The 21,445-nt window shown below is 42.4% G+C and overlaps 1 protein-coding gene and 1 long non-coding RNA gene across 2 annotated transcripts; one reads left to right on the top strand and one right to left on the bottom strand.

Moving 5' to 3' along the window:
- The first annotated feature begins 279 nt into the window (after window positions 1-279).
- Window positions 280-7,800, top strand: iqub (IQ motif and ubiquitin domain containing). Its single transcript, XM_029668473.2, has 12 exons — window positions 280-816; window positions 941-1,075; window positions 1,152-1,319; window positions 1,467-1,648; window positions 3,190-3,345; window positions 3,424-3,634; window positions 4,432-4,607; window positions 4,766-4,936; window positions 5,105-5,281; window positions 6,681-6,929; window positions 6,995-7,180; window positions 7,397-7,800. Exons 1-12 carry the CDS (start codon window positions 471-473, stop codon window positions 7,610-7,612), a joined length of 2,373 nt encoding a protein of 790 aa, XP_029524333.1. The 5' UTR covers window positions 280-470; the 3' UTR covers window positions 7,613-7,800.
- LOC135573415 (uncharacterized) lies at window positions 6,766-20,267 on the bottom strand. Its single transcript, XR_010464739.1, has 4 exons — window positions 20,177-20,267; window positions 19,911-20,069; window positions 7,013-7,148; window positions 6,766-6,882 (listed from the first exon to the last, which is right to left on the bottom strand). It is a non-coding gene; the product is annotated as an uncharacterized LOC135573415 (long non-coding RNA).
- Between the last annotated feature and the right edge of the window lie 1,178 nt (window positions 20,268-21,445).

Raw genomic sequence — 21,445 nt, 5'->3', positions numbered from 1 at the left:
TTAATAGACATCACATGTGTGGTCAACTCTATAAATGCTTGCAAAAATAAACATTGTGTAGTGCTACCTGATAACTACCACACTAATACCAATTATAAGATATACTGCTACCATTCATTTGAAATTAATTAACGTTCAAAGATTGTAATGCTGATTTCGCAAGGGATGGTCCCCACTTGGACTCTGCTAACCTTTGTGGGCAGAGATATTTCATTGGTTACATTTTAGCAGAGATCACATGGTCGTTACCATGGCAGCGACCAAGCACTTGCTGCACAAACAGCAGTCGGTTGCTGTTGAAAATACACAGGGAAATAAAAGCTAGCGTGCTTCTATCCAGCTTGCTTATCGACTTTTTGAGAGTAACTGGCAACAAAAATAAAGTAAATTCAAAATCCACTCACATTTACTGACGCTTAAAAACGTATTTTTTCCCACTATTGCTGTCAGCGGCTAACTAGCTACGTGTCATGTCCGAAGAAGACGCAGAAACGTCGTGGCTCAACGGGATTGCTGATGAACAAAATGTGAAAAAAGAGGGGATAGGTCCTGAAGCAGAATTAGATGAATCTCAGGTTGAAAGCAACACCACTGAACACCCGCTTCCAGATGTACAAGATAGCGATACTGGAGTAAAGACTGAAACTGGCGAGCTGGTGGGGGAAACGGTGCACAAGTCAACTTTTTTGACATCAGGTGAGGAGGACACAGTGGAGGCGACAGCTCAAGCGGACCTTCCCGAGGACAGCAGTGAAGATGGAGCATCACCAAAGAAAACAACCTTTTCTAATGAAGTTGGGAACTCAACAGCCACTGGTAAGAAAGAGTATTTACAAAGTATCACAATAATTATAGACCACAATAGTTTCATGATAGGAAGGGCATTTGTCTGCTTTATCATATTATGTGTTGGACATGTTGTTTATCTTCTCTATTGTAGTGAAGATCATGCTGATGCCGGAGGGACACATGATGACGATGGCCTTTGCAATTGGGCTGACCGTCAAGGAGTTGAAGTATCACTTCGCAACTGAGCTGAAAGTGCCATCAGAACTCATACAGATTTCTCAGAGCGGTAAGCCTTTCAACTAACTGCTAAGGCCATGACTTTCTTTGTTTATACATTATGATTTAGGTCCTTCTCCATCCAGGTAGGATGGTAGAGGACCATAGGACCCTGGTAGAGCTGGGAGTGCAGCCTCATGGCACCATCCAGTTGGAGATGACCTCGTCTGACCCTGAAAACCACCCCATCCGTCCTGTCAAGCCCCAGCAGGACTACAACATGCCTGACGTAATCACTGTCCGTGTCCAGACAGGTATTTTTTTTACTAGTCTTTCTCTACCAGTCTTCTGGGAGACAATACCATACTTTTGCAGGGCCAACATTCATGGATGATAGTCATATGCGTTGCATCCTTTATCTGTGTATTTCTGTCTCCCCCCTTGCTCTCCCGCTCTCCCAGACCCAGAGACAGAGACTTTCCAGGATGTGGTGGTGGAGATTGAGAGGGCCACCCATAGGAAGGCTTTCCTGGGAGGCTACAGACACAAGGCCACAGAGACCGAGTACCACCATGCAGCTGTACAGACCATAGCTAAGAGGAAACCTATTAGGGGGGTGGGAACCTTCAGCCGCGATACACAGGTACATACACACACACTATTGGTGAGTGATTAAAAAATGAAATATAACAAATGTCAGTTAAACAACTAATTGACTGATGTCGGTTAAATTATTTGAATTCCATTTAGTTCCGTTTTTTTCTGTGCGCTCAATGCACAATTTCCTTAGATATACACTACATGACCAAAAACATTTCTGTATGGACGTCGCTTTGTGCATTGTCATGCTGAAACAGGAAAGAGCCTTCCGTCTGGAATGTCATTGTATGCTGTAGCATTAAGATTTCCCTTCACTGGAACTAAGGTGCCTAGACAGAACCATGAAAAACAGCCCCAGACCGTTATTCCTCCTCCACCAAACATTACAGTTGGCTCTATGCATTTGGACAGGTAGCTTTTTCCTGGCATTCGACAAACCCAGATTCGTCTGTTGGACTGCCAGGTGGTGAAGCATGATTCATCACTCCAGTGATTGCGTTTCCACTTCTCCAGAGTTCAATGGCGGCGAGCTTTACACCATTCCAGCCGATGCTTGACATTGCGCATGGTGATATTAGGCTTGTATTTGGAAACCCATTTCATGAAGCTCCCGACAAACAGTTCTTGTGCTGATGTTGCTTCCAGAGGCAGTTTGGAACTCAGTAGTGAGTGTTGCAACCGAGGACAGACGATTTTTATGAGCTATGCGCTTCAGCACTTCTGTGAGCTTGTGTGGCCTACTACTTTGAGACTGAGCCTTTGTTGCTCCTAGACGTTTCAAATTCACTATAACAGCACTTACAGTTTACCGGGGCAGCTCTAGCAGGGCAGAAATTTGACGAACTGGCTTGTTGGAAAGGTGGCATCCTATGAAGGTGCCACATTGAAAGTGACTGAGTTCTTCAGTAAGGCCATTCTACTGCCAATGTTTGTCTATGGAGATTGCATATCGCTTGATTTTATACACCTGTCAGCAACAGTTGTAACTGAAATAGCTGAATCCACTAATTTGAAGGGATGTCCACATACTTTTGTATATATAATGTAAATCAGATCAAGCCCGAACTGTGCAATGTAGTAGGTTGTTGTAGTTTCCAACAGGCCAATATTCTACATAGTTTAGCACAGAAAACGTGGTAACTAACAATGTCCATAATCCATTGCGTGCCTACTTGTCCGGTCTGTGTGGGGCAGGCACGGAGAGGAGCAATCGAGAGGGATAGAAAGCAGTTGCTTCGTGGGGTATCTACCTAAAAATACATTATCTAAGTGATTGATAGTTGGTATCGGGAATTGTGATTTTTGTCAGACAGCATAAGCAGCAGCTCTATAGAAATTACATGATGTCGTTGAATAAAATAATAGTCATCAAATAAAACAAATGTAATATACACAACAACTGAAATATTTTATTAAAGTAAAGTAATGTGAATAAATGTTGCCGTTACAGCATTCAACCCACATAGGGCATAGTGCATTTAATGTGTAAAAATGTTGAAGTTTGAAACCAAAATTCTTTTCAAACATAATTTTTTGCACCTGGAGCTGCATAAGGTATGCGAACAACCAAATGTTCTCCTTCAGACAGTGACGGTGAAGAGCCAGTCCCAACAGTGCACCAACAGCACATCCACCCAGATGACCAAGATCGGCTGCTACGTGTCCAACATGGAGGACAAGCTCATCTCCCCTGGCTCCTACATCACTGCCGCCCAGTACCATAGCAAGAGACTGAGAGCTGTACGTCCTCTGAACTATACATAGACAGACAGAGCTGCCTTTGTATCTCTGTGCTCACACCTTTACCCCCACCTATAGGTGATCACTCTGCAGATGTACACGCGGCGCTGGCAGGCCAAGCGGATAACGGACCAGCTGAGGCAGGACAGGGAGCTGCGTCTGGCCTGGATGGAGAGAGAGGGGAGGAGGAAGAGGGAGGAGAAAGAGGAGCAGATCAAGGCTGAGTACCACAGAAGGATGAACCCCCAGTGCAGGGACGACTTTGCCCTGCTCTACAGTGCCCTGGAGAGTAAGCAGGGACCACCATCTGCTGCTCATATATGTGTGTGTGTGTGTGTGTGTGTGTGTGAGTGTGTGTGTGTGTGTGAGTGACAGGAGGTTGGTGGCACCTTATTGGGGAGGACAGGCTTGTGGTAATGACTGGAGCGGAATAGGTGAAATGGCATCAAACACATGGTTTCCATGTGTTTGATACCATTCCTTTCGCTCCGTTTCAGCCATTATTATGAGCTGTCCTCACCTCAGCACCCTCCACTGGTGTGTGTTTGTGTGTGCGTGAGTGGACTTGTTTAACTATTCTTGTGGGGACCAGAAGTCCCTACAAGAATCGTAAACAAACAAACATTTTACCAACTGGGGACATTTTGTTAGTCCTCACGAGGTCAAATGCTATTTCTAGGAGGTTTAGGGTTAAGGTCAAAATTCAAATTATGTTAAGGGTTAGGTTTTGGGGTTGTGTGTAACCTTTATTTAACTAGGCAAGTCAGTTAAGAACAAATTCTTATTTACAATGACGGCCTACCCCGGCCAAATCCGGACGACGCTGGGCCAATTGTGCTCCGCCATATGGGACTCCCAATCACGGCCGGACGTGATACAGCCTGGAATCGAACCAGGGACTGTAGGGACGCCTCTTGCACTGAGATGCAGTGCCTTAGACCACTGCGCCAATCGGGTTAAGGTTAGGGTAAGTGTACGGGTTAGGGAAAATAGGTTTTTGAATGGGACTGAATTGTGTGTCTCCACAAGGTTAGCTGTACAAAACTGTGTGTGTGTGTTTAAATCCTCTGTATGTGTTTGTAACAGAGTGGAGGAAAGAGGAGGTAGAGCACATCGATGCCACTCTGGATGGTGCTGAGAGGAAGGCTGCTCTGTGTGCGCTACTGGAGCAGGAGAGCCAGCTCATTGCCTCCATCGGACGCCATCGCATCGCCGCCGGAGAGAGGAATTATGACAAGGCCGTACAGGCCTTCCTTGAGAAGGTCAAAGGTCCCCTCTTATCTCTCCCACTGCTCTGGGATATGTGCGCTGTCCCATTAATTCTCTCCCAGAGTTTTCCATAGCATTGTATAGGCAATGCAGGCCCTCAGTTTCAAATAAAACATTTGACCAAACAATATATTATTTTTGTATTTGCCAGTGTGCTGCCCCTAAGAGGTGGCGTGCATTCGATGGGAAGATGACCCAGGTGGACACCCAGTACACCATCAGAGCCAAGGAGCTGAGAGACCTGTACTCCAGCATCAACCTGCACTACCTCAACCAGGAGGAGAGGCTTGACGTGCTGCTCACACTCAAACACACCGTCAAGGTGGGAACACTTACCCTCAACCCATACTGACTGAAAATATATATTAATCTTGAGTTGTTTTTAGATATGAAATATACATACTGATTGATTGTGAATTGACAATTGGCCATTGTTTTCTATGAGGATTCTTTAATTTGTGAATCATAAAAATGCTTCATAATTGTACAGGAGCACGACTGCAAGCTGACCCAGAACATTGTGGAGTTGATTGACAGGGAGGCGGACCTCCTGATGAGGGGGGTAAAGGAGACCAATCTGGAGGGGCTGAGGAAGAGAATCTCCACCCTCTTCCTCCAATACATCAAAACCCCCACCTTTAACCCTGAGGTGGCCAAACTGCTCAAGGTACATTACATGGCCAGAAGTATGTGGACACCTGTTCTACGAACATCTCATTCCAAAAATCCTGGGCATTAATATGGAGTTGGTCCCCCCTTTGATAAACAGCCTCCACTCTTCTGGGAAGGCTTTCCACTAGATGTTGGAATATTGCTGCGGGACTTGCTTCCATTCAGCCACAAGAGCATTAGTGAGGTTGGGCACTGATGTTGGGCGATTAGGCCTGGCTCGCAGTCAACGTTCCAATTCATCCTGAAGGTGTTCGATGGGGTTGAGGTCAGGGCTCTGTGCAGGCCAGTCAAGTTCTTCCACACCTATCGACAAACCATTTCTGTATGGACCTCGATTTGTGCACGGGGGCATTGTCATGCTGAAACAGGAAAGAGCCTTCCTCAAACTGTTGCCACAAACTTGGAAGTACAGAATCGTCTAGAATGTCATTGTATGCTTTAGCGTTAAGATTTCCCTTCACTGAGGGAGCTGTACAGTGGGCACTATGCATTCGGGTAGGTAGCGTTCTTTTGGCATCCTCCAAACCCAGATTCGTCCGTCGGACTGCCAGATGGTGAATTCATTCCTCCGGCGTGATTCATCACTCCAGACAACACGTCTCCACTGCTCCAGAGTCCAATGGCGGCGAGCTTTACACCACTCCAGCCGACGCTTGGTATTGCGAATGGTGATCTTAGGCTTGTATGCGGCTGCTCGGCCATGGAAACCGATTTCATGAAGTTCCCGACTAACAGTTATTGTGATGACGTTGCTTCCAGAGGCAGTTTGGAACTTGGTAGTGAGTGTCAGCACTCGGCGGACCTGTTCTGTGAGCTTGTGTGGCCTACCACTTCGCGGCTGAGCCGTTGTTCCTCCTAGATGTTTCCAATTCACAATAACAGCACTTACAGGTGGCCGGGGCAGCTCTAGCAGGGCAGACATTTGACAATCTGGCATGTTGGAAAGGTGGCATCTGATGACTGTGCCATGTTGAAAATCACTGAGCTCTTTAGTAAGTTCTACTGTCAATGTTTGTCTATGGAGATTGCAAGGCTGTGTGCTCGATTTTATACACCTGTCAGCAACGGTGTGGCTGAAATAGCCGAATCCACACATTTGAAGGGGTGTCCATATACTTTTGTATATTGAGTGTACATATCTGAGACCGTATGGTGTATAGGTGTTATATGGTGTATTTTTTTGTCAATAAAATATAATTATTGAACCTTCCCACTGGGCACAGACGTCAATTCAACATCTATTCCACATTGGTTCAACGTAATTTCATTGAAATGACGTGGAAACAACGGTGATTTAACCAGTGTGCGCCCAGTGGATTCAATTAGGCCAATTTAAGAAAACGGTATTATTCTGACCCTCACCCTCCTCTCCATCCCACTCATTCCTCCTTCAGGTCCCCCAGGACCCAGCCCAGTTGAGGAAGAACATCTACTTCTGCCGCGGCTGCAGCCGCTACCTGCTTTCCACTGACTTTGCACTTACGGCCAATGCTCGCCTGGTAGGCAAGTGTCGCAGTTGTTCGGAGCTGGACAACGAGGCTCGCCGCCGCGAGGACTTCTCCCACTACAAGACCATCCTCAGGAGGCTCCGCAAGACTGAGGCCCAGAGGAACAAAGAGGCGAAGATTACCTACCTGCTGCAGGTGTGTGTGTGTGTGTGTGTGTGTGTGTGTGTGTGTGTCTGACTGTGGTCGTGTGTATCTTACAGGAGCAGGACCTGCGGTACCTGGTAGATGTAGTGTGGGGGGCCCAGTCGGCCCTCAGTGCGTGGAGCGACATGCATGACTTGGTAATGGTGAGGTGGGATTGCCAGTGGGAGTGGAGTCCCTGGAACTGCATCCTGCTCACCAAGGGAGAAGCTGCTGCTCACATCAAAATGGAGAACATTGAGAAGGTAAACACACACACCCGCACACTTGAGGGTTTAAAATGAATTGCCTAGTTTCTCCAGCAGATTTTGTTTTAACTAAGTAAACATAACCTATATTAAGAGATAGTATTAGAGTACCAGAGAGAGAAAAAAATCAGTCTAGGCAATATAATGTCATAGATTATGATACTACTATGGGAGGAAAAGTCTAAAGTATCAACCCCTGTTGACCATGGACAGGCCTATGGAGTGGTGTTCATTCGGAATGTTAAACACAAACACACAGTGGCAAAGAAATACTTCTCCAAGATCCCCGTCATGGCCAAATACCTCCAGGAAGTGGACTTGCAATCAGCCACCCACGGTAACCTGTTAGTCACCAAGCCCATCAACACGGTGGCAGCCAGGATCCTGACTACCATCCCACAAGCCGCTGGTGGCAAGGCCACGCAGTGAAGCCCTGTTCCTCCCTCTTCCCGTCTCTGTCTGTCCCCCTTTCCCCTCTTCCTCACCATCTCTCTTGTATGTCAAATAAAAATAGTGTATTTGATGATCATTGAACTGGTTTGGCTTATGCAACTTTGAAATGGATGTCTAATTTCATGATAGAAGTGATGATATTAAATAAATACTGTAAAATACAATCTGAATGGATCTTTGTGTGCATGATCTTGGTAAGAAGCTGGTACATACCTCAGTGCTAGATACAACAGTGTTACACTGGAAAATCAGAAGATCCTTAAAAGGATCTTGGGTTTGGATTTTTACCAGCCATTCAGAATGTTCAAAATCCAATGTGATAGTGTACTATACCCACCTTACCAAACTGCTCACTTTCAGGTGTGATAAACTTATCTTCTGGTCTGATTAATAAATCCAGAAATTCATAAAGGAGTATTTATTACATTGTTTTTACATCACATTGAACATTTAAAACCTTTGTGTTCATGTCTGTCCGTAATAAGTTATTGAGGCACATTTCTTATCTGTTATCCAAATGATTAACAGTCAGGTGGCATAGGGTCATTCTCAGTGCTTTGTACTGTATGGTCAAAGACTACTAGCCTGATCTACGTGTAAGTTCACGAGATCAGGATGGTCGTACCAGGCTAAAATACTACAATAGCAAAAAGACAATGTTCTCAGTACATACAGTGAGGTCCAAAATGATTGGCACCCTTGATAAAGATGAGCAAAAAAGACTAAAATAAATAATACAAATACTGAGCTATATTGTATGCTCCAAACAATGGGGAAATGATATTGTTTTATACTAAGCACAGACGTCAGCTCAATGTCTAGTTTTGGTTGAGTTGTAAAATAATGTGAATTCAACAAAACATTTCACCATCATTGGATTTAGGTCAAAAATTGGGTGAAAAAAATACTAAATTCTCTTATGTTGATGACTTTTTGCAAATCCAATCAGTTTTCCACATTAATTCAACGTACCGGTATTTATTTTATTTTATGGACAAGGAAACATCGTTGATCCATCCAGTTTTTGCCCAGTGGGATGTGGTGAATATGCTAAACTCTTAATACAAAACTTCAAACTGGTAACACGTGTAACGCAGCAAGTCTTTTATTCAAAACCTTCTATTGTGCATTCATTTGGTTTGGATACAACTTTCACCACACAACCATTGATCCTAAATATATCATTTGGATGTGAAATACCATGAGAACATTGATTTAATCACCAAAATATAATGACAACCAGTTAATCCAATAGCAAAAAAATGCCAGATACAGGTTTCAAAATTACCCTTTGAATTGAATATGCTACAGTACTGTCAAAATTGTAGGAAAATATATAATAATATATCATTATATTCCATGTGTGATGATTTAAGACTATCACTATCATTAATGCAACAAATATACATGTATTGTTCAGATATAATTACAACATAGGTTTGTAGGCACTAGTTGGCATCAAGCCTGTCTTGAGAATTTGGCCATAGGTTCTCATCGACATCGCAGTAAATGTTTTCATTGTTCATGCATCTGATAAGAAAATCGAATCTAGTGCCTACTAAATGCAGGGCAGGTCGATCAGGACCTGATGCAGCTGCCGAAGTTGTGTTGTCAGACGGGCTAATTGCAGTGGCGTCGGACGGATCGGTTGTGGCGGGAATCGAACGGGCCAGTTGCAGTCAGACGGACCCGTTGTGGCAACGTCGGGACAGCCCAGTTGCAGCGGCGCCGGACGGACCACCACAGCTTCATCGGACAGGCCATTCCCCCTATCTCCCTTAATGGTTGATTATTGTTACAATGTCCGCTGGTCATGTGAGTACTTGTGCTGTGTTGTTTTGGCTTTCGTGCCACTTGTATTGTGCAGATGATTACAGGTTTCGTCCCGTGTGGAATCATTGTGTGTGTGTGTGTGTGTGTGTGTGTATGTTACGGGTCTCTCCCCGGTGTATTTATTCAAGGTACTCTTCGTTCTTTTGTTTTGGTTTCAACCTTGTGTTTTGTATATGTGTTTGTTTGGTCTTCGTCCCCGGCACAATGTAATTTGGGTCAATAAAAACCCCTATTACGCATTCCTGCGCCTGTCTCCCGATCCCTGTATACCAACATGACAGAGGGATACCTAGTCAGTTGTACAACTGAATGCATTCAATTGAAATGTGTCAGCAATAGACTCTTACAAAAATGATAATTTGACTCTACACATTATAGGGATGTGCAATTGTATTAATCCTCCCAGCTTGGTTGGCTTTACTGCCACTTCTGCATGAGATCAAATCTCCATCCAAAAGGTTCATGTCACCTTGAAAGCCTTGTGTAAAATACAAGTCAAGATACTCCGTTCTGTTCAGTTCTTAAACATATTAACCATTATTTATTTTAATGTCGATTCCCACTTCACCACATGTAAATGAAAGGTGATTGGCCATTTAATTACAGATGTACAGGACTCACTCCCTCACAAGATACGCACAAGACTCACTCACTTAGATAGTTAAGCCTCTTTGTCATTTTCATGACACAAAGTCAGACATTTACAGTGCAGATATTTTACCTTGAAAGGGTGACACAACTTTCATTTTGTGAGGTGAGGGACATCACCTCCAAAGCCAAATTTATTGTTGAGGTGTGTGATTATCTTTTCAAGAGGTGAAGAAAGTGTAATTCCCTACTAGACCTGTTCATTGACCTATCCTGGCTGAAACTACTTAATAATACAAAGATAAACTCTGTTTAATATTCTTTTAAAGATTTCTTTCAACCCTTAATTGAAAAGTTCGTAGGAGTCCAGTGTGGAATGGAATGAAAAATAGAAAGGCCAAGTTGTCATTCCACCTCTTAATTTCTTGCTTAGAAACTATGTGAGAAAAGGTTAATTATGTCGGTTTCCAGGGTTACCCTTTGAAATCAAGGACTCTATAAAAGCCAAACACGGATAGAAATGACAACCCTTCCAACACAATAAGACAAACCAAACACTTTACCAAAGCGACTAATTTCCCTATTGTAAACAAGCCCAGTTTAATGGGAGAGTAGATTGGTGTCTAATGCTGTGCATTATTAGTCTGTCTAATAACCTGGGGGTCAAAGTTTACAATGTCAATTGAGGTTACCATTTAACAACCCACTAAGAAGCTAGCTACAAATAAAGGTCCGGTGTTAAAGAACGAAGTAGGAATGTTCTGAAGGGAAAGACGGCACATGTTTATCGGGTCTGTTTTTGTGACGATACAGTAGCACGTGGAAAGGCGTGAGAGTTTAAAAGAACACACAATGCTTCCTTGGGCTTTGGCAGAGGTGTCCATCTTCAAAAGATTAAATCTAATGGGTGATAATGTTCAGTAAATAAAGATTTGCTATGCAGACACATGCACACCCACGTCATGTCAGAGACGCCTGATAAACATTGAAATGACGTCAGACACAGGTCTCTAGGAGAATGATCATTATCGCGAGGATAATTCGATTATGCCCTCAGCACGCTTTAGAATCTAGTCGCGCGCACGTTGATTTTGTTCAACCACACCAGAAGCGATCAGGACAACAGATTGAAATATCAAAACAAACTCTGAACCAATTATATTACTTTGGGGACAGGTCAAAAATCATTAAATATTTATGGCAATTTATCTAGCTAGCTTGCTGTTGCTAGCTAATTTGTCCTGGGATATAAACATTGCGTTGTTATTTTACCTGAAATGCACAAGGTCCACTACTCCAACAATTATTCCACAGATCAAACGGTACACTGAATTCGTGCTCATCAACTCTCCTTCCTTCAGGCTTCTTTTTCTTCTTTGGACTTTATGTATCGATTGGCAACCAACTTTACATGCATTACTACTAGAGGTCGCCCGATTAATCGGAATGGCCGATTAATTAGGGCCGATTTCAAGTTTTCATAACAATCGGAAATCGTACATTTTGGACGCCAATTATTTTTATTTTTTTATACCTTTATTTAACTAGGCAAGTCAGTTAGGAACACATTCTTATTTTCAATGACGGCCTAGGAACGGTGGGTTAACTGCCTTGTTCAGGGGCAGAACGACAGATTTTTTACCTTGTCAGCTCAGGGATTCAACCTTGCGGTTAACTAGTCCAACGCTCTAACCACCTGCCTCACAAGGAGCCCGCCTGTTACGCGAATGCAGTAAGAAGCCAAGGTAAGTTGCTAGCTAGCATTAAACTTAATCAATCATAATCACTGGTTATAACTACACATGGTTGATGATATTACTAGTTTATCTAGCATGTCCTGCGTTGCCTATAATCGATGCAGTGCGCATTCGCGAAAAAGGACTGTCGTTGCTCCAACATGTACCTAACCATAAACACTGATGCCTTTCTTAAAAGAATAGAATAAACGTCTTGTTTTCGAGATGAGTTTCCGGATTCGACCATATTAATGCATTTCTATTTTAATGCATTTCTATTTTTCCAGCCAAAGAGGAGTCACAAAAAGCACAAATAGAGATAAAATTAAACACTAACCTTTGATGATCTTCATCAGATGACACTCATAGGACTTCATGTTCCACAATACATGTATGTTTTGTTTGATAAAGTTCATATTTAAAGTTCACTAGTTCCCAAAACATCCAGTGATTTGGCATAGCCACATCAATTTTACAGAAATACTCATCATAAATGTTGATGAAAATACAAGTGTTACACATGGAATTATAGATATACCTCTCCTTAATGCAACCGCTGTGTCAGATTTCAATTTTTTTTTACAGAAAAAGCAAACCATGCAATAATCTGAGAACGGCGCTCAGATTTTTTTTTATCCGCCATGTTGGAGTCAACAGAAATCAGGAATAACATAATAAATATTCCCTTACCTTTGATGATCTTCATCATAATGCACTCCCAGGAATCCTAGTTCCACAATAAATGTTTAATTTGTTCGATAATGTCTATTATTTATGTCCAAGTAGCTACTTTTGTTAGGGCGTTTAGTACACAAATCCAAACGCTCGTGCAGGTCCAGCCGAACGTCGGACGAAAAGTAAAAAAAGTTATATTACAGGTCGTAGAAACATTTCAAACTAAGTACAGAATCAATCTTTAGGATGTTTTTATCATAAATCTTCAATAACGTTCCAACCCGAGAATTACATTGTCTGTAGAAAAGCCATGGAAAGCTGGTTGCTCTCATGTGAAATGCGTATGACCAGGACCTGGCTCTCTGCCAGACCACTGACTCAAAGAGCTCTCATCCGGCCCCACATCACAGTAGAAGCCTCATTCAAGTTCCTAAAGACGGTTGACATCTAGTGGAAGCCCTAGGAAGCAACATAGCCCTATCCAATACACAGTGGGATATTGGTTGAGTAAAAAAATTACTAACCTCAGATTTCCCACTTCCTGTTTGGATTTTTTCTCGGGTTTTTGCCTGCCATTTGACTTCTGTTATATTCACAGACATCATTCAAACAGTTTTAGAAACTTTGGAGTGTTTTCTATCCAAATGCTACTAATACTAATAATATGCATATATTAGCAACTGGGACTGAGGAGCAGGCTGTTTACTCTGGGCACCTTATTCATCCAAGCTACTCAATACTGCCCCTGCAGCCATAAGAAGTTTTAAAGCGGCAATTTCGCAGTTGAAACAATAAAAGTTATTTTGGTAAAAAGCTGGAGGGATGGGCCTGGATAAATATAAATTCATAGATAGAGCAATGGATACAAGGACTGATCATCCATGATATCAAAATTATAGTGGGCCGCGCCCACCTGTGGGAAAAACAACCTTGGTTACCTTAGCTCACAGCAAAAACGTTACTTGTTTCAAACGCAATTTTCTTGCATGCTTGTTTTAGTCAATTGCAAAACTACATGTCTAAAGATGAACACTTAAGAGCAGGTCTCACTACTTAGAAAAACGTAATATTGTAGGGCTTCCCACATGCCCATTTTCATGTCAGTGCTAACAGCCACATGAGTGAGTGCTAGCTAGCGACCGGAACATTAACCTAGCCAAGACCAACAACAAACGGACTATACAGCTACAAGCAGTGAGTGGAGTTACAAACAGACTGTACAAGTTAAATGTCTTACCCGTGATTAAATGTTTTCCACACACATAGTTACACCGAATAACCTAAATAGAGTCCAGTGTGCGCTCTAAAGCGCTCAGAGAGCAAGGCACTCTGAATTTAAACGGACCTAGTCCTGTCACCATGACTATGATAAGCTACTTTGACTGGAGCTAACTTTAGCTTCTATGCTAACAGACTTTTATAAATTAATTAAACTAATCAAAAAATTATCATTATACTCCACTTAACTTGGTGTTTCATATCCTATGCTTTATAAGTCGCTCACCGTGATAATGTTTAAAATATTTTGTTTATCTAGTGCTTCGCTCTTCAGTTAGCTTTGCTTTCTCATTCAACTGACACACTGACTAGGCAGGCTAGCAAGAGAGCCCTCTGCGGGCCGAAACAAGCACAACACCCCTGGACTATAAACAATGTCAATGATTACAAAATGCCAAAGATTAGGCTACATTATGTCACATTTCAGGTTTGCATCACAGGGATCCTGAGCAAACATGAGCAAAAAAAAAAAACTGTACTATTAAAACAAAGTATTACCCCTTTTTCATAGAAACGAATGACCTTTTATGTTACAGAAACTAAGACCAACAATTGTCGGCTGCCTCTGACTATCAGAAACTTGCCCATACTGGTATATAAATTAATTTCATACATACATGAACTCAGCAAACAAAGAAAAGTCCTCTCCCTGTCAACTGCGTAGATTTTCAGCAAACTTAACATAACGTAAATATTTGTATGAACATAAGATTCAACAACCAAGACATAAACTGAACAAGTTCCACAGAGTGACTAACAGAAATGGAATAATGTGTCCCTGAACAAAGGGGGGATCAAAATCAAAAGTAATTCAGTATCTGGTGTGGCCACCAGCTGCAATAAGTACTGCAGTGCATCTCGTCCTCATGGACAGCACCAGATTTGCCAGTTCATGCTGTGAGATGTTACCCCACTCTTCCACCAAGGCACCTGCAAGTTCCCAGACATTTCTGGGGGGGGAATGGCCCTAGCCCTCACCCTTCGATTTAACAGGTCCCAAACGTGAACAAGGGATTGAGATCCGGGCTCCTCTCTTGCCATGGCAGAACACTGACATTCCTGTCTTGCAGGATATCACTCACAGAACAAGCAGTATGGCTGGTGGCATTGTCATGCTGGAGGGTCATGTCAGGATGAGGCTGCAAGAAGGGTACCACATGAGGGAGGAGGATGTCTTCCCTGTAACGCACAGCGTTGAGATTGCCTGCAATGACAACAAGCTCAATCCGATGATGCTGTGACACACCGCCCCAGACCATAACAGACCCTCCACCTCCATATCGATCCTGCTCCAGAGTACAGGCCTCGGTGTAACACTCATTCCTTCGACGATAAACGCGAATCCGACCATCACCCCTGGTGAGACAAAACCGCGACTCGTCAGTGAAGAGCACTTTTTGCCAGTCTTGTCTGGTCCAGCGACGGTGGGTTTGTGCCCATAGGTGACATTGTTGCCGATGATGTCTATTGATGACCTGCCTTACAACAGGCCTACAAGCCCTCAGTCCAGCCTATTGCGGACAGTCTGATCACTGATGGAGGGATTGAGCGTTCCTGGTGTAACTCGGGCAGTTGTTGCCATCCTGTACCTGTCCCGTAGGTGTGTTTGGATGTACCGATCCTATGCAGGTGGTGTTACACGTGATCTGTCACTGCGAGGACGATCAGCTGTCCGTCCTGTCTCCCTGTAGCGCTGTCTTAGGCGCCTCAGTACAGGCATTCAAATATTGTGCCCTGGCCACATCTGCAGTCCTCATGCCTCCTTGCAGAATGCCTAAGGCACATTCACACAGATGAGCAGGGACCCTGGGCATCTTTCTTTTGGTGTTTTTCCAGAGTCAGTAGAAAGGACTCCTTAATGTCCTAAGTTTTCATAACTGTGACCATAATTGCCTACCGTCTGTAAGCTGTTAGTGTCCATAGGTGCATGTTCATTCATTGTTTATGGTTCATTGAACAAGCATGGGAAACAGTGTATAAATCTGTGAAGTTATTTTGTTTTTTACGAATGATCTTAGAAAGACAGGGTCCTGAAAAAGGGACGTTTATTTTTTTGCTGAGTTTACATACATACATACATACACACACACAACAAAAATAAAACGCAACATGTAAATGTTGATCCCATGTTTTCATGAGGACCACACAAAGAAATTCCACAAATGAACTTAAGACACACCTGTTCATTGAAATGTATTCCAGGTGACTACCTCATGAAGATGGGTGAGAGAATGCCAAGAGTGTGCAAAGCTGTCAAGGGTGGGTATTTGAAGAATGTCAAATATATTTAGATTTGTGTATATATTTAGATTTTTGGTTACTACATGATTCCATATGTGTTATTTCATAGTTTTGATGTCTTCACTATTATTCTACAATGTAGAAAACAGTCAAAAGTAAAAGAAAAACCCTGGAATGAGTAGGTGTTTTAAAACTTTGGACCGGTAGTGTAAAAGAGCCCAGAAATGTCCCATATGCACAAAATGTTATTTCTCTAAAATGTTGTGCACATATTTGTTACCATCCCTGTTAGTGAGCATTTATGTTATTAGCATTGACAGGTGTGGCATATCAAGTAGCTGATTAAACGGCATCATCATTACACAGGTGCACCTTGTGCTGGGGACAATAAAAGGCCACAGAAATGTTCACTTTTGTCACAACACAATGCCACAGATGTCAATTGCACACTCCCTCAACTTGAGACATGCTGATTGCAGGAATGTCTACCAGAGCTGTTGCCAGATAATTAAATGTACATTTCTCTACTATAAGCCACCTCCAACGTCATTTTAGAGAATTCAGCAATACGTCCAACTGGCCTCACAACAAATTAAATCAAATTTTATTGGTCACATGCAGATATTATTGCAAGTGTAGCGAAATACTTGTGCAGTGCAGCAATATCTAAAAAGTAAAATCTAACCATTCCACAACAAATTCCTAATACAAACAAACAAATATATATGGATGAGCAATGACAGAGTGGCATAGGCTAAGATAGAATACAGTATATACAGTTTAAGTCAGAAGTTTACATACACTTATGTTGGAGTCATTAAAACTCATTTTTCAACCACTCCACAAAATGTCTTGTTTAACAAACTATAGTTTGGGCATGTCGGTTAGGACATCTACTTTGTGCATTACAAGTCATTTTTCCAACAATTTTTTACAGACATATTATTTCACTGTATTACAATTCCAGTGGGTCAGAAGTTTACATATACTAAGTTGACTGTGCATTTAAACAGCTTGGAAAATTCCAGAAAATTATGTCATGGCTTTAGAAGCTTCTGATGTGTACCTGTGGATGTATTTCAAGGCCTACCTTCAAACTCAGTGCCTCTTTGCTTCACATCATGGGAAAAATCAAAAGAAATCAGCCAAGACCTCAGAAAAAAAATTGTAGAGCTCTACAAGTCTGGTTCATCCTTGGGAGCAATTTCCAAACGCTAGAAGGTACCACTTTCATCTGTACAAACAATAGTACGCAAGTATAAACACCATGGGACCACGCAGCCGTCATACCGCTCAGGAATGAAAAGCGTTCTGTCTCCTAGAGATGAACATACTTTGGTGTGAAAAGTGCAAATCTATCCCAGAACAACAGCAGACGGCACCACCCTCTGGAGAGTCCTGCGGTTGTGGACGGTGCAGTTGCCTTACCATTTACATTTACATTTAAGTCATTTAGCAGACGCTCTTATCCAGAGCGACTTACAAATTCAGTGATACATCCCGACAGGTTGCTCAATTGTGCATCTGTAAAAGTTTGAGGGGTTTTAGGTGACAAGCCACATTTCTTCAGCCTCCTGAGGTTGAAAAAGCTTTGTTGTGCCTTCTTCACCACACTGTCTGTGTGGATGGACCATTTCAGTTTGTCCGTGACATGTACGCTGAGGAACTTAAAATGTTCCACCTTCTCCACTGCTGTCCCATCGATGTGGATAGGGGGGGGTGCTCCCTCTGCTCTTTCCTGAAGTCCATGATCTCCTTTGTTTTGTTGATGGTACGTGAAACCACGTGTAACCACGCAAGCCCAGGATCTTGACATCCGGCTTCTTCACCTGCGGGATTGGAGATCAGCCACCCAGACAGCTGATGAAACTGCGGAGTATTTCTGTCTGTAATAAAGCCCTTTTGTGGGGGAAAAACTCAAATCGTATTGGCTGGGCCTGGCTCCCCAGTGTGTGGGCCTATGCCCAGCCATGTGATATCCATAGATTAGGGCCTAAGGAATTAATTGCAATTGCGTGATTTTCTTATATGATCCGTGATTCAAAATGGCACTCAAATCTGAGCTCTCTTTGTTACAGGTGCATGGTAACAGTTGAATAAGAAGAGGAAAAACGAAACCTGCACAATGCTCTTGCTAGTATCACTTATTTTCATTTAAGCTTTATGTATCGGCCTCAAGGAATTCGGCAGAGCTTTTGTGAGTGTATAATTTGCACCCTTATGTAGTCATTGCTCAACTCACATCTGTTCAATGAATCAAATGGAGCTGTGAAATCGATTCATTTTGCGGTTAAATTTTTGTTCCCTATAATAATCTGACCTCTTGACCTTGTTGACGGGTATTTATTTAATGCATTATACGGCCGTTAACAGACAATTCAAATCAAATCAAATTTATTTATATAGCCCTTCGTACATCAGCTGATATCTCAAAGTGCTGTACAGAAACCCAGCCTAAAACCCCAAACAGCAAGCAATGCAGGTGTATAATGGTACCATTATAATTCTTGGTACCATTTATGATAATATGGTAGAATGTATAATGCAGGTTAAAACCTTGGTATTTCCATGAAACCATGGTAAAAATGAGGCAATACCATGGTATTATTTAGGTGTGCATGGCAGTACCGTCATAAACTACATGACCAAAAGTATGTGGACACCTGCTCATCTGACATCTCATTCCAAAATCATGGGCATTAATATGGAGTTGGTCCCCCCTTTGCAGCTATAACAGCCTCCACTCTTTTGGAAAGGCTTTCCACTAGATGTGGGGACATTGCTGCGGGGACTTGCTTCCATTCAGCCACAAGCGCATTAGTGAGGTCTGGCTCTCAGTTGGCATTCCAATTCGACTAACAGTTCTTGTGCTGACGTTGCTTCCAGAGGCAGTTTGGAACTTGGTAGTGAGTGTTGCAACAGAGCACAGGCGATTTTTATGCTCTTCAGCACTCGGTGGTCCGAGTGCTGAAGCTTTTTGTGGCCTACCACTTCAGCCGTTGTTGCGCCTTCCCAATAAAAGCACTTACCATTGTCTGGGGCAGCTCAAGCAGGGCATACATTTCACAAACTGACTTGTTGGAAAGATGGCATCCTATGACGTGCCATGTTGTTAGTCAATGAGCTCTTATGTAAGGCAAGGCCAGTCTACTGTAAATGTTTGTCTATGGAGATTGCATGACTGTGTGCTTGATTTTATACACCTGTCAGCAACAGGTGGCTGAAATAGCCGAATCCACTCATTTAAAAGGTGTCCACACACAATATATATATAAATACACAACTTAAATGCTAAAACCATGGTACATGTCCATGATTCAGACTATACCATGGTATAAGTGAAAGTACCATAGTTGCCCCTTTGAGAGGCAAGGTACCGCACACGTGTTGCCCATGCTACAGGTTGTCCACCTAGATTGCCTCCCTCGGACTGTACCGGCAGCAACACAGTTCGCGCAGTCGTTACAAAGGAGAGGACTTTCTATTATATTGACCGTAGGAGGCGAGATCAGGTGGACCCTTTCTAGCCAATGAGAGGACAGATACGTGTGAATAGGCTCAACTGAAAGTCGCCCCCCCCAAAGTTGCTACTTGAGTCCACTTATATCGGTGCATTCGTAACAACCTAACCATTACGAAACATATTTTATCAAATATGCTTCAAGTAGCAAATTATAAATTATTTGTATTCGACCTCTACAGAAAAATTAATCGTCTTATTTTCGTGGACAGATTTTGGTCGCAGTAAACCCTCTCGCCTCTTCCTCTCTGAGATGACTAACGTTAAACTAAATCCACCGACTCACGTTCCTCAAAACTCCGCCCTCGCATTTATGTCAAGAAACATTTCACTCAAGAGTCGTCACAGCTCCAATAAACACCGAGGAGTTTAGACAATTCAAGGGAAGCGGTCAGGAGTTTACCTGTGTTGGTAAACATGTTAGACCCATCCTCCAGCGAAGACTCGGGGGGAGAAATTAACGAGGACACTCAAGTTCCAAAAGACCCCCCGACTTCCTTGGGTCAAGGAGGTAAACATAAGAAACGACCACCTGCGGACCAAGCACAAGCCGAAAAGTCTCCTGTCGAAGACAAGGTGAAAAATGAACAGGAAAGACTTCAGAAAGAGGAAGCGGAGAGGAAAAGTAAACTACAGATGTATGTATTTTTGTTGAGATGTATAGCGTACCCTTTCAATGCCAAACAACCCACGGATATGGCACGCAGGCAACAAAAGGTGAGTGAGCGCAAACGCCCAGCCACAGCGAGAACACTTTTTAAATAGCCAATTAATGCACCTGTTTTCTTTTCAGTTTAGCGCCCCATTTGCAAGCCAGAGCCAGGCGACATGAAACAGTTTTAAACTTGAAGCAAATGTATATGTAGGCAAGTAACATGTCAGAGGAACCTCATCTCTAGAGCGTTTTCATAAATTAATGAATAAAATTTGCCATTAAGTAATTCATTTGTTGTGACAGGGCTCAGTGCTGGGCTGCATTCAATACGAAAAAACGTACTACAACGTTCAATTAAAGGAAACGGTGCTGTTCTGTAGGATCAGTTGAAAAACGGTGAGGGGTTGGGGAACTCTCCGCTGCCTTTTTAAAGACGTCGCTCATTGCTTCAAACCAAACTGACCAAATGTACCTCAAAGTCTAATCAAGAAGTTCAAATAAGGTTTTGGGGAAAGGTGTCGTTTAGTACATAACGTCACGCAACGTAGCAAACGTTAAATTAACCTTAACACACCCCAGGTGTCCACTCCATTCTTTGCCCCACATAAATGTTATGAATGATGGATGTTCATTATGGTAAATATTAGAGGCGTACATTCGTTATTTTCAGGGTTGGGTAGGTTAGTTTCTAAATGTAATCCATTAGTTACTAGTTACCTGTCAAATTGTAATCAGTAACTTTTGGATTACCCAAACTCAGTAACGTAATTTGATTACATTCAGTTACTTTTAGATTACTTTCCACTTAAGAGGCATTAGAAGAAGACAAATGTATGTTACCAATTGAATGACATTTTTTGCAGGATAAATCAATGTTAAAGTTTAGATAGCTGGCCATATATGGATGTTACATTTGACTTTATTTTTTTTAATTTTTTTTTGGTTATGTAGGCTTCTTCTAACCCACTGCTATCTACTACATGTAATAATGATTAAATTATATCTTTACATTAATATTTATAAGTCCAAAAATGGATGTAGCAACTACAGATTGCCCCTTGAAGTCTATCAAACGTGGCAATTTTGAGCATGTGTTCATTAGGCCTTTTTTTTGTTTTGTTTTTATCAGCATGAATTAGATTGAGCAATAAAAACCCTACTTTTGTACCGTAGGCTGGGATCCGCACTAATGTAGCTGTTGCAAGAGTGAATTTTTCACTGTCTGTCTACTGGTTTTCAAAAACAATGATTGATAGGCAACTTAAACTTCTTGAATTCAACCA

This window comes from Oncorhynchus nerka, linkage group LG9a (assembly GCF_034236695.1).
Source record: "Oncorhynchus nerka isolate Pitt River linkage group LG9a, Oner_Uvic_2.0, whole genome shotgun sequence".
NCBI lineage: Eukaryota > Metazoa > Chordata > Actinopteri > Salmoniformes > Salmonidae > Oncorhynchus > Oncorhynchus nerka.
Note: the sequence above shows the minus strand (reverse complement) of the source record. Positions and strands in the feature narration are given on the sequence as shown.

Coding starts and splice junctions, on each gene's coding strand:
- iqub (XM_029668473.2), top strand. CDS start 471: ATGTCCGAAGAAGACGCAGAAACGTCGTGGCTCAACGGGATTGCTGAT. Junction 1,076..1,151: donor CATACAGATTTCTCAGAGCG/GTAAGCCTTTCA, acceptor TTCTCCATCCAG/GTAGGATGGTAGAGGACCAT. Junction 4,937..5,104: donor CACTCAAACACACCGTCAAG/GTGGGAACACTT, acceptor ATAATTGTACAG/GAGCACGACTGCAAGCTGAC.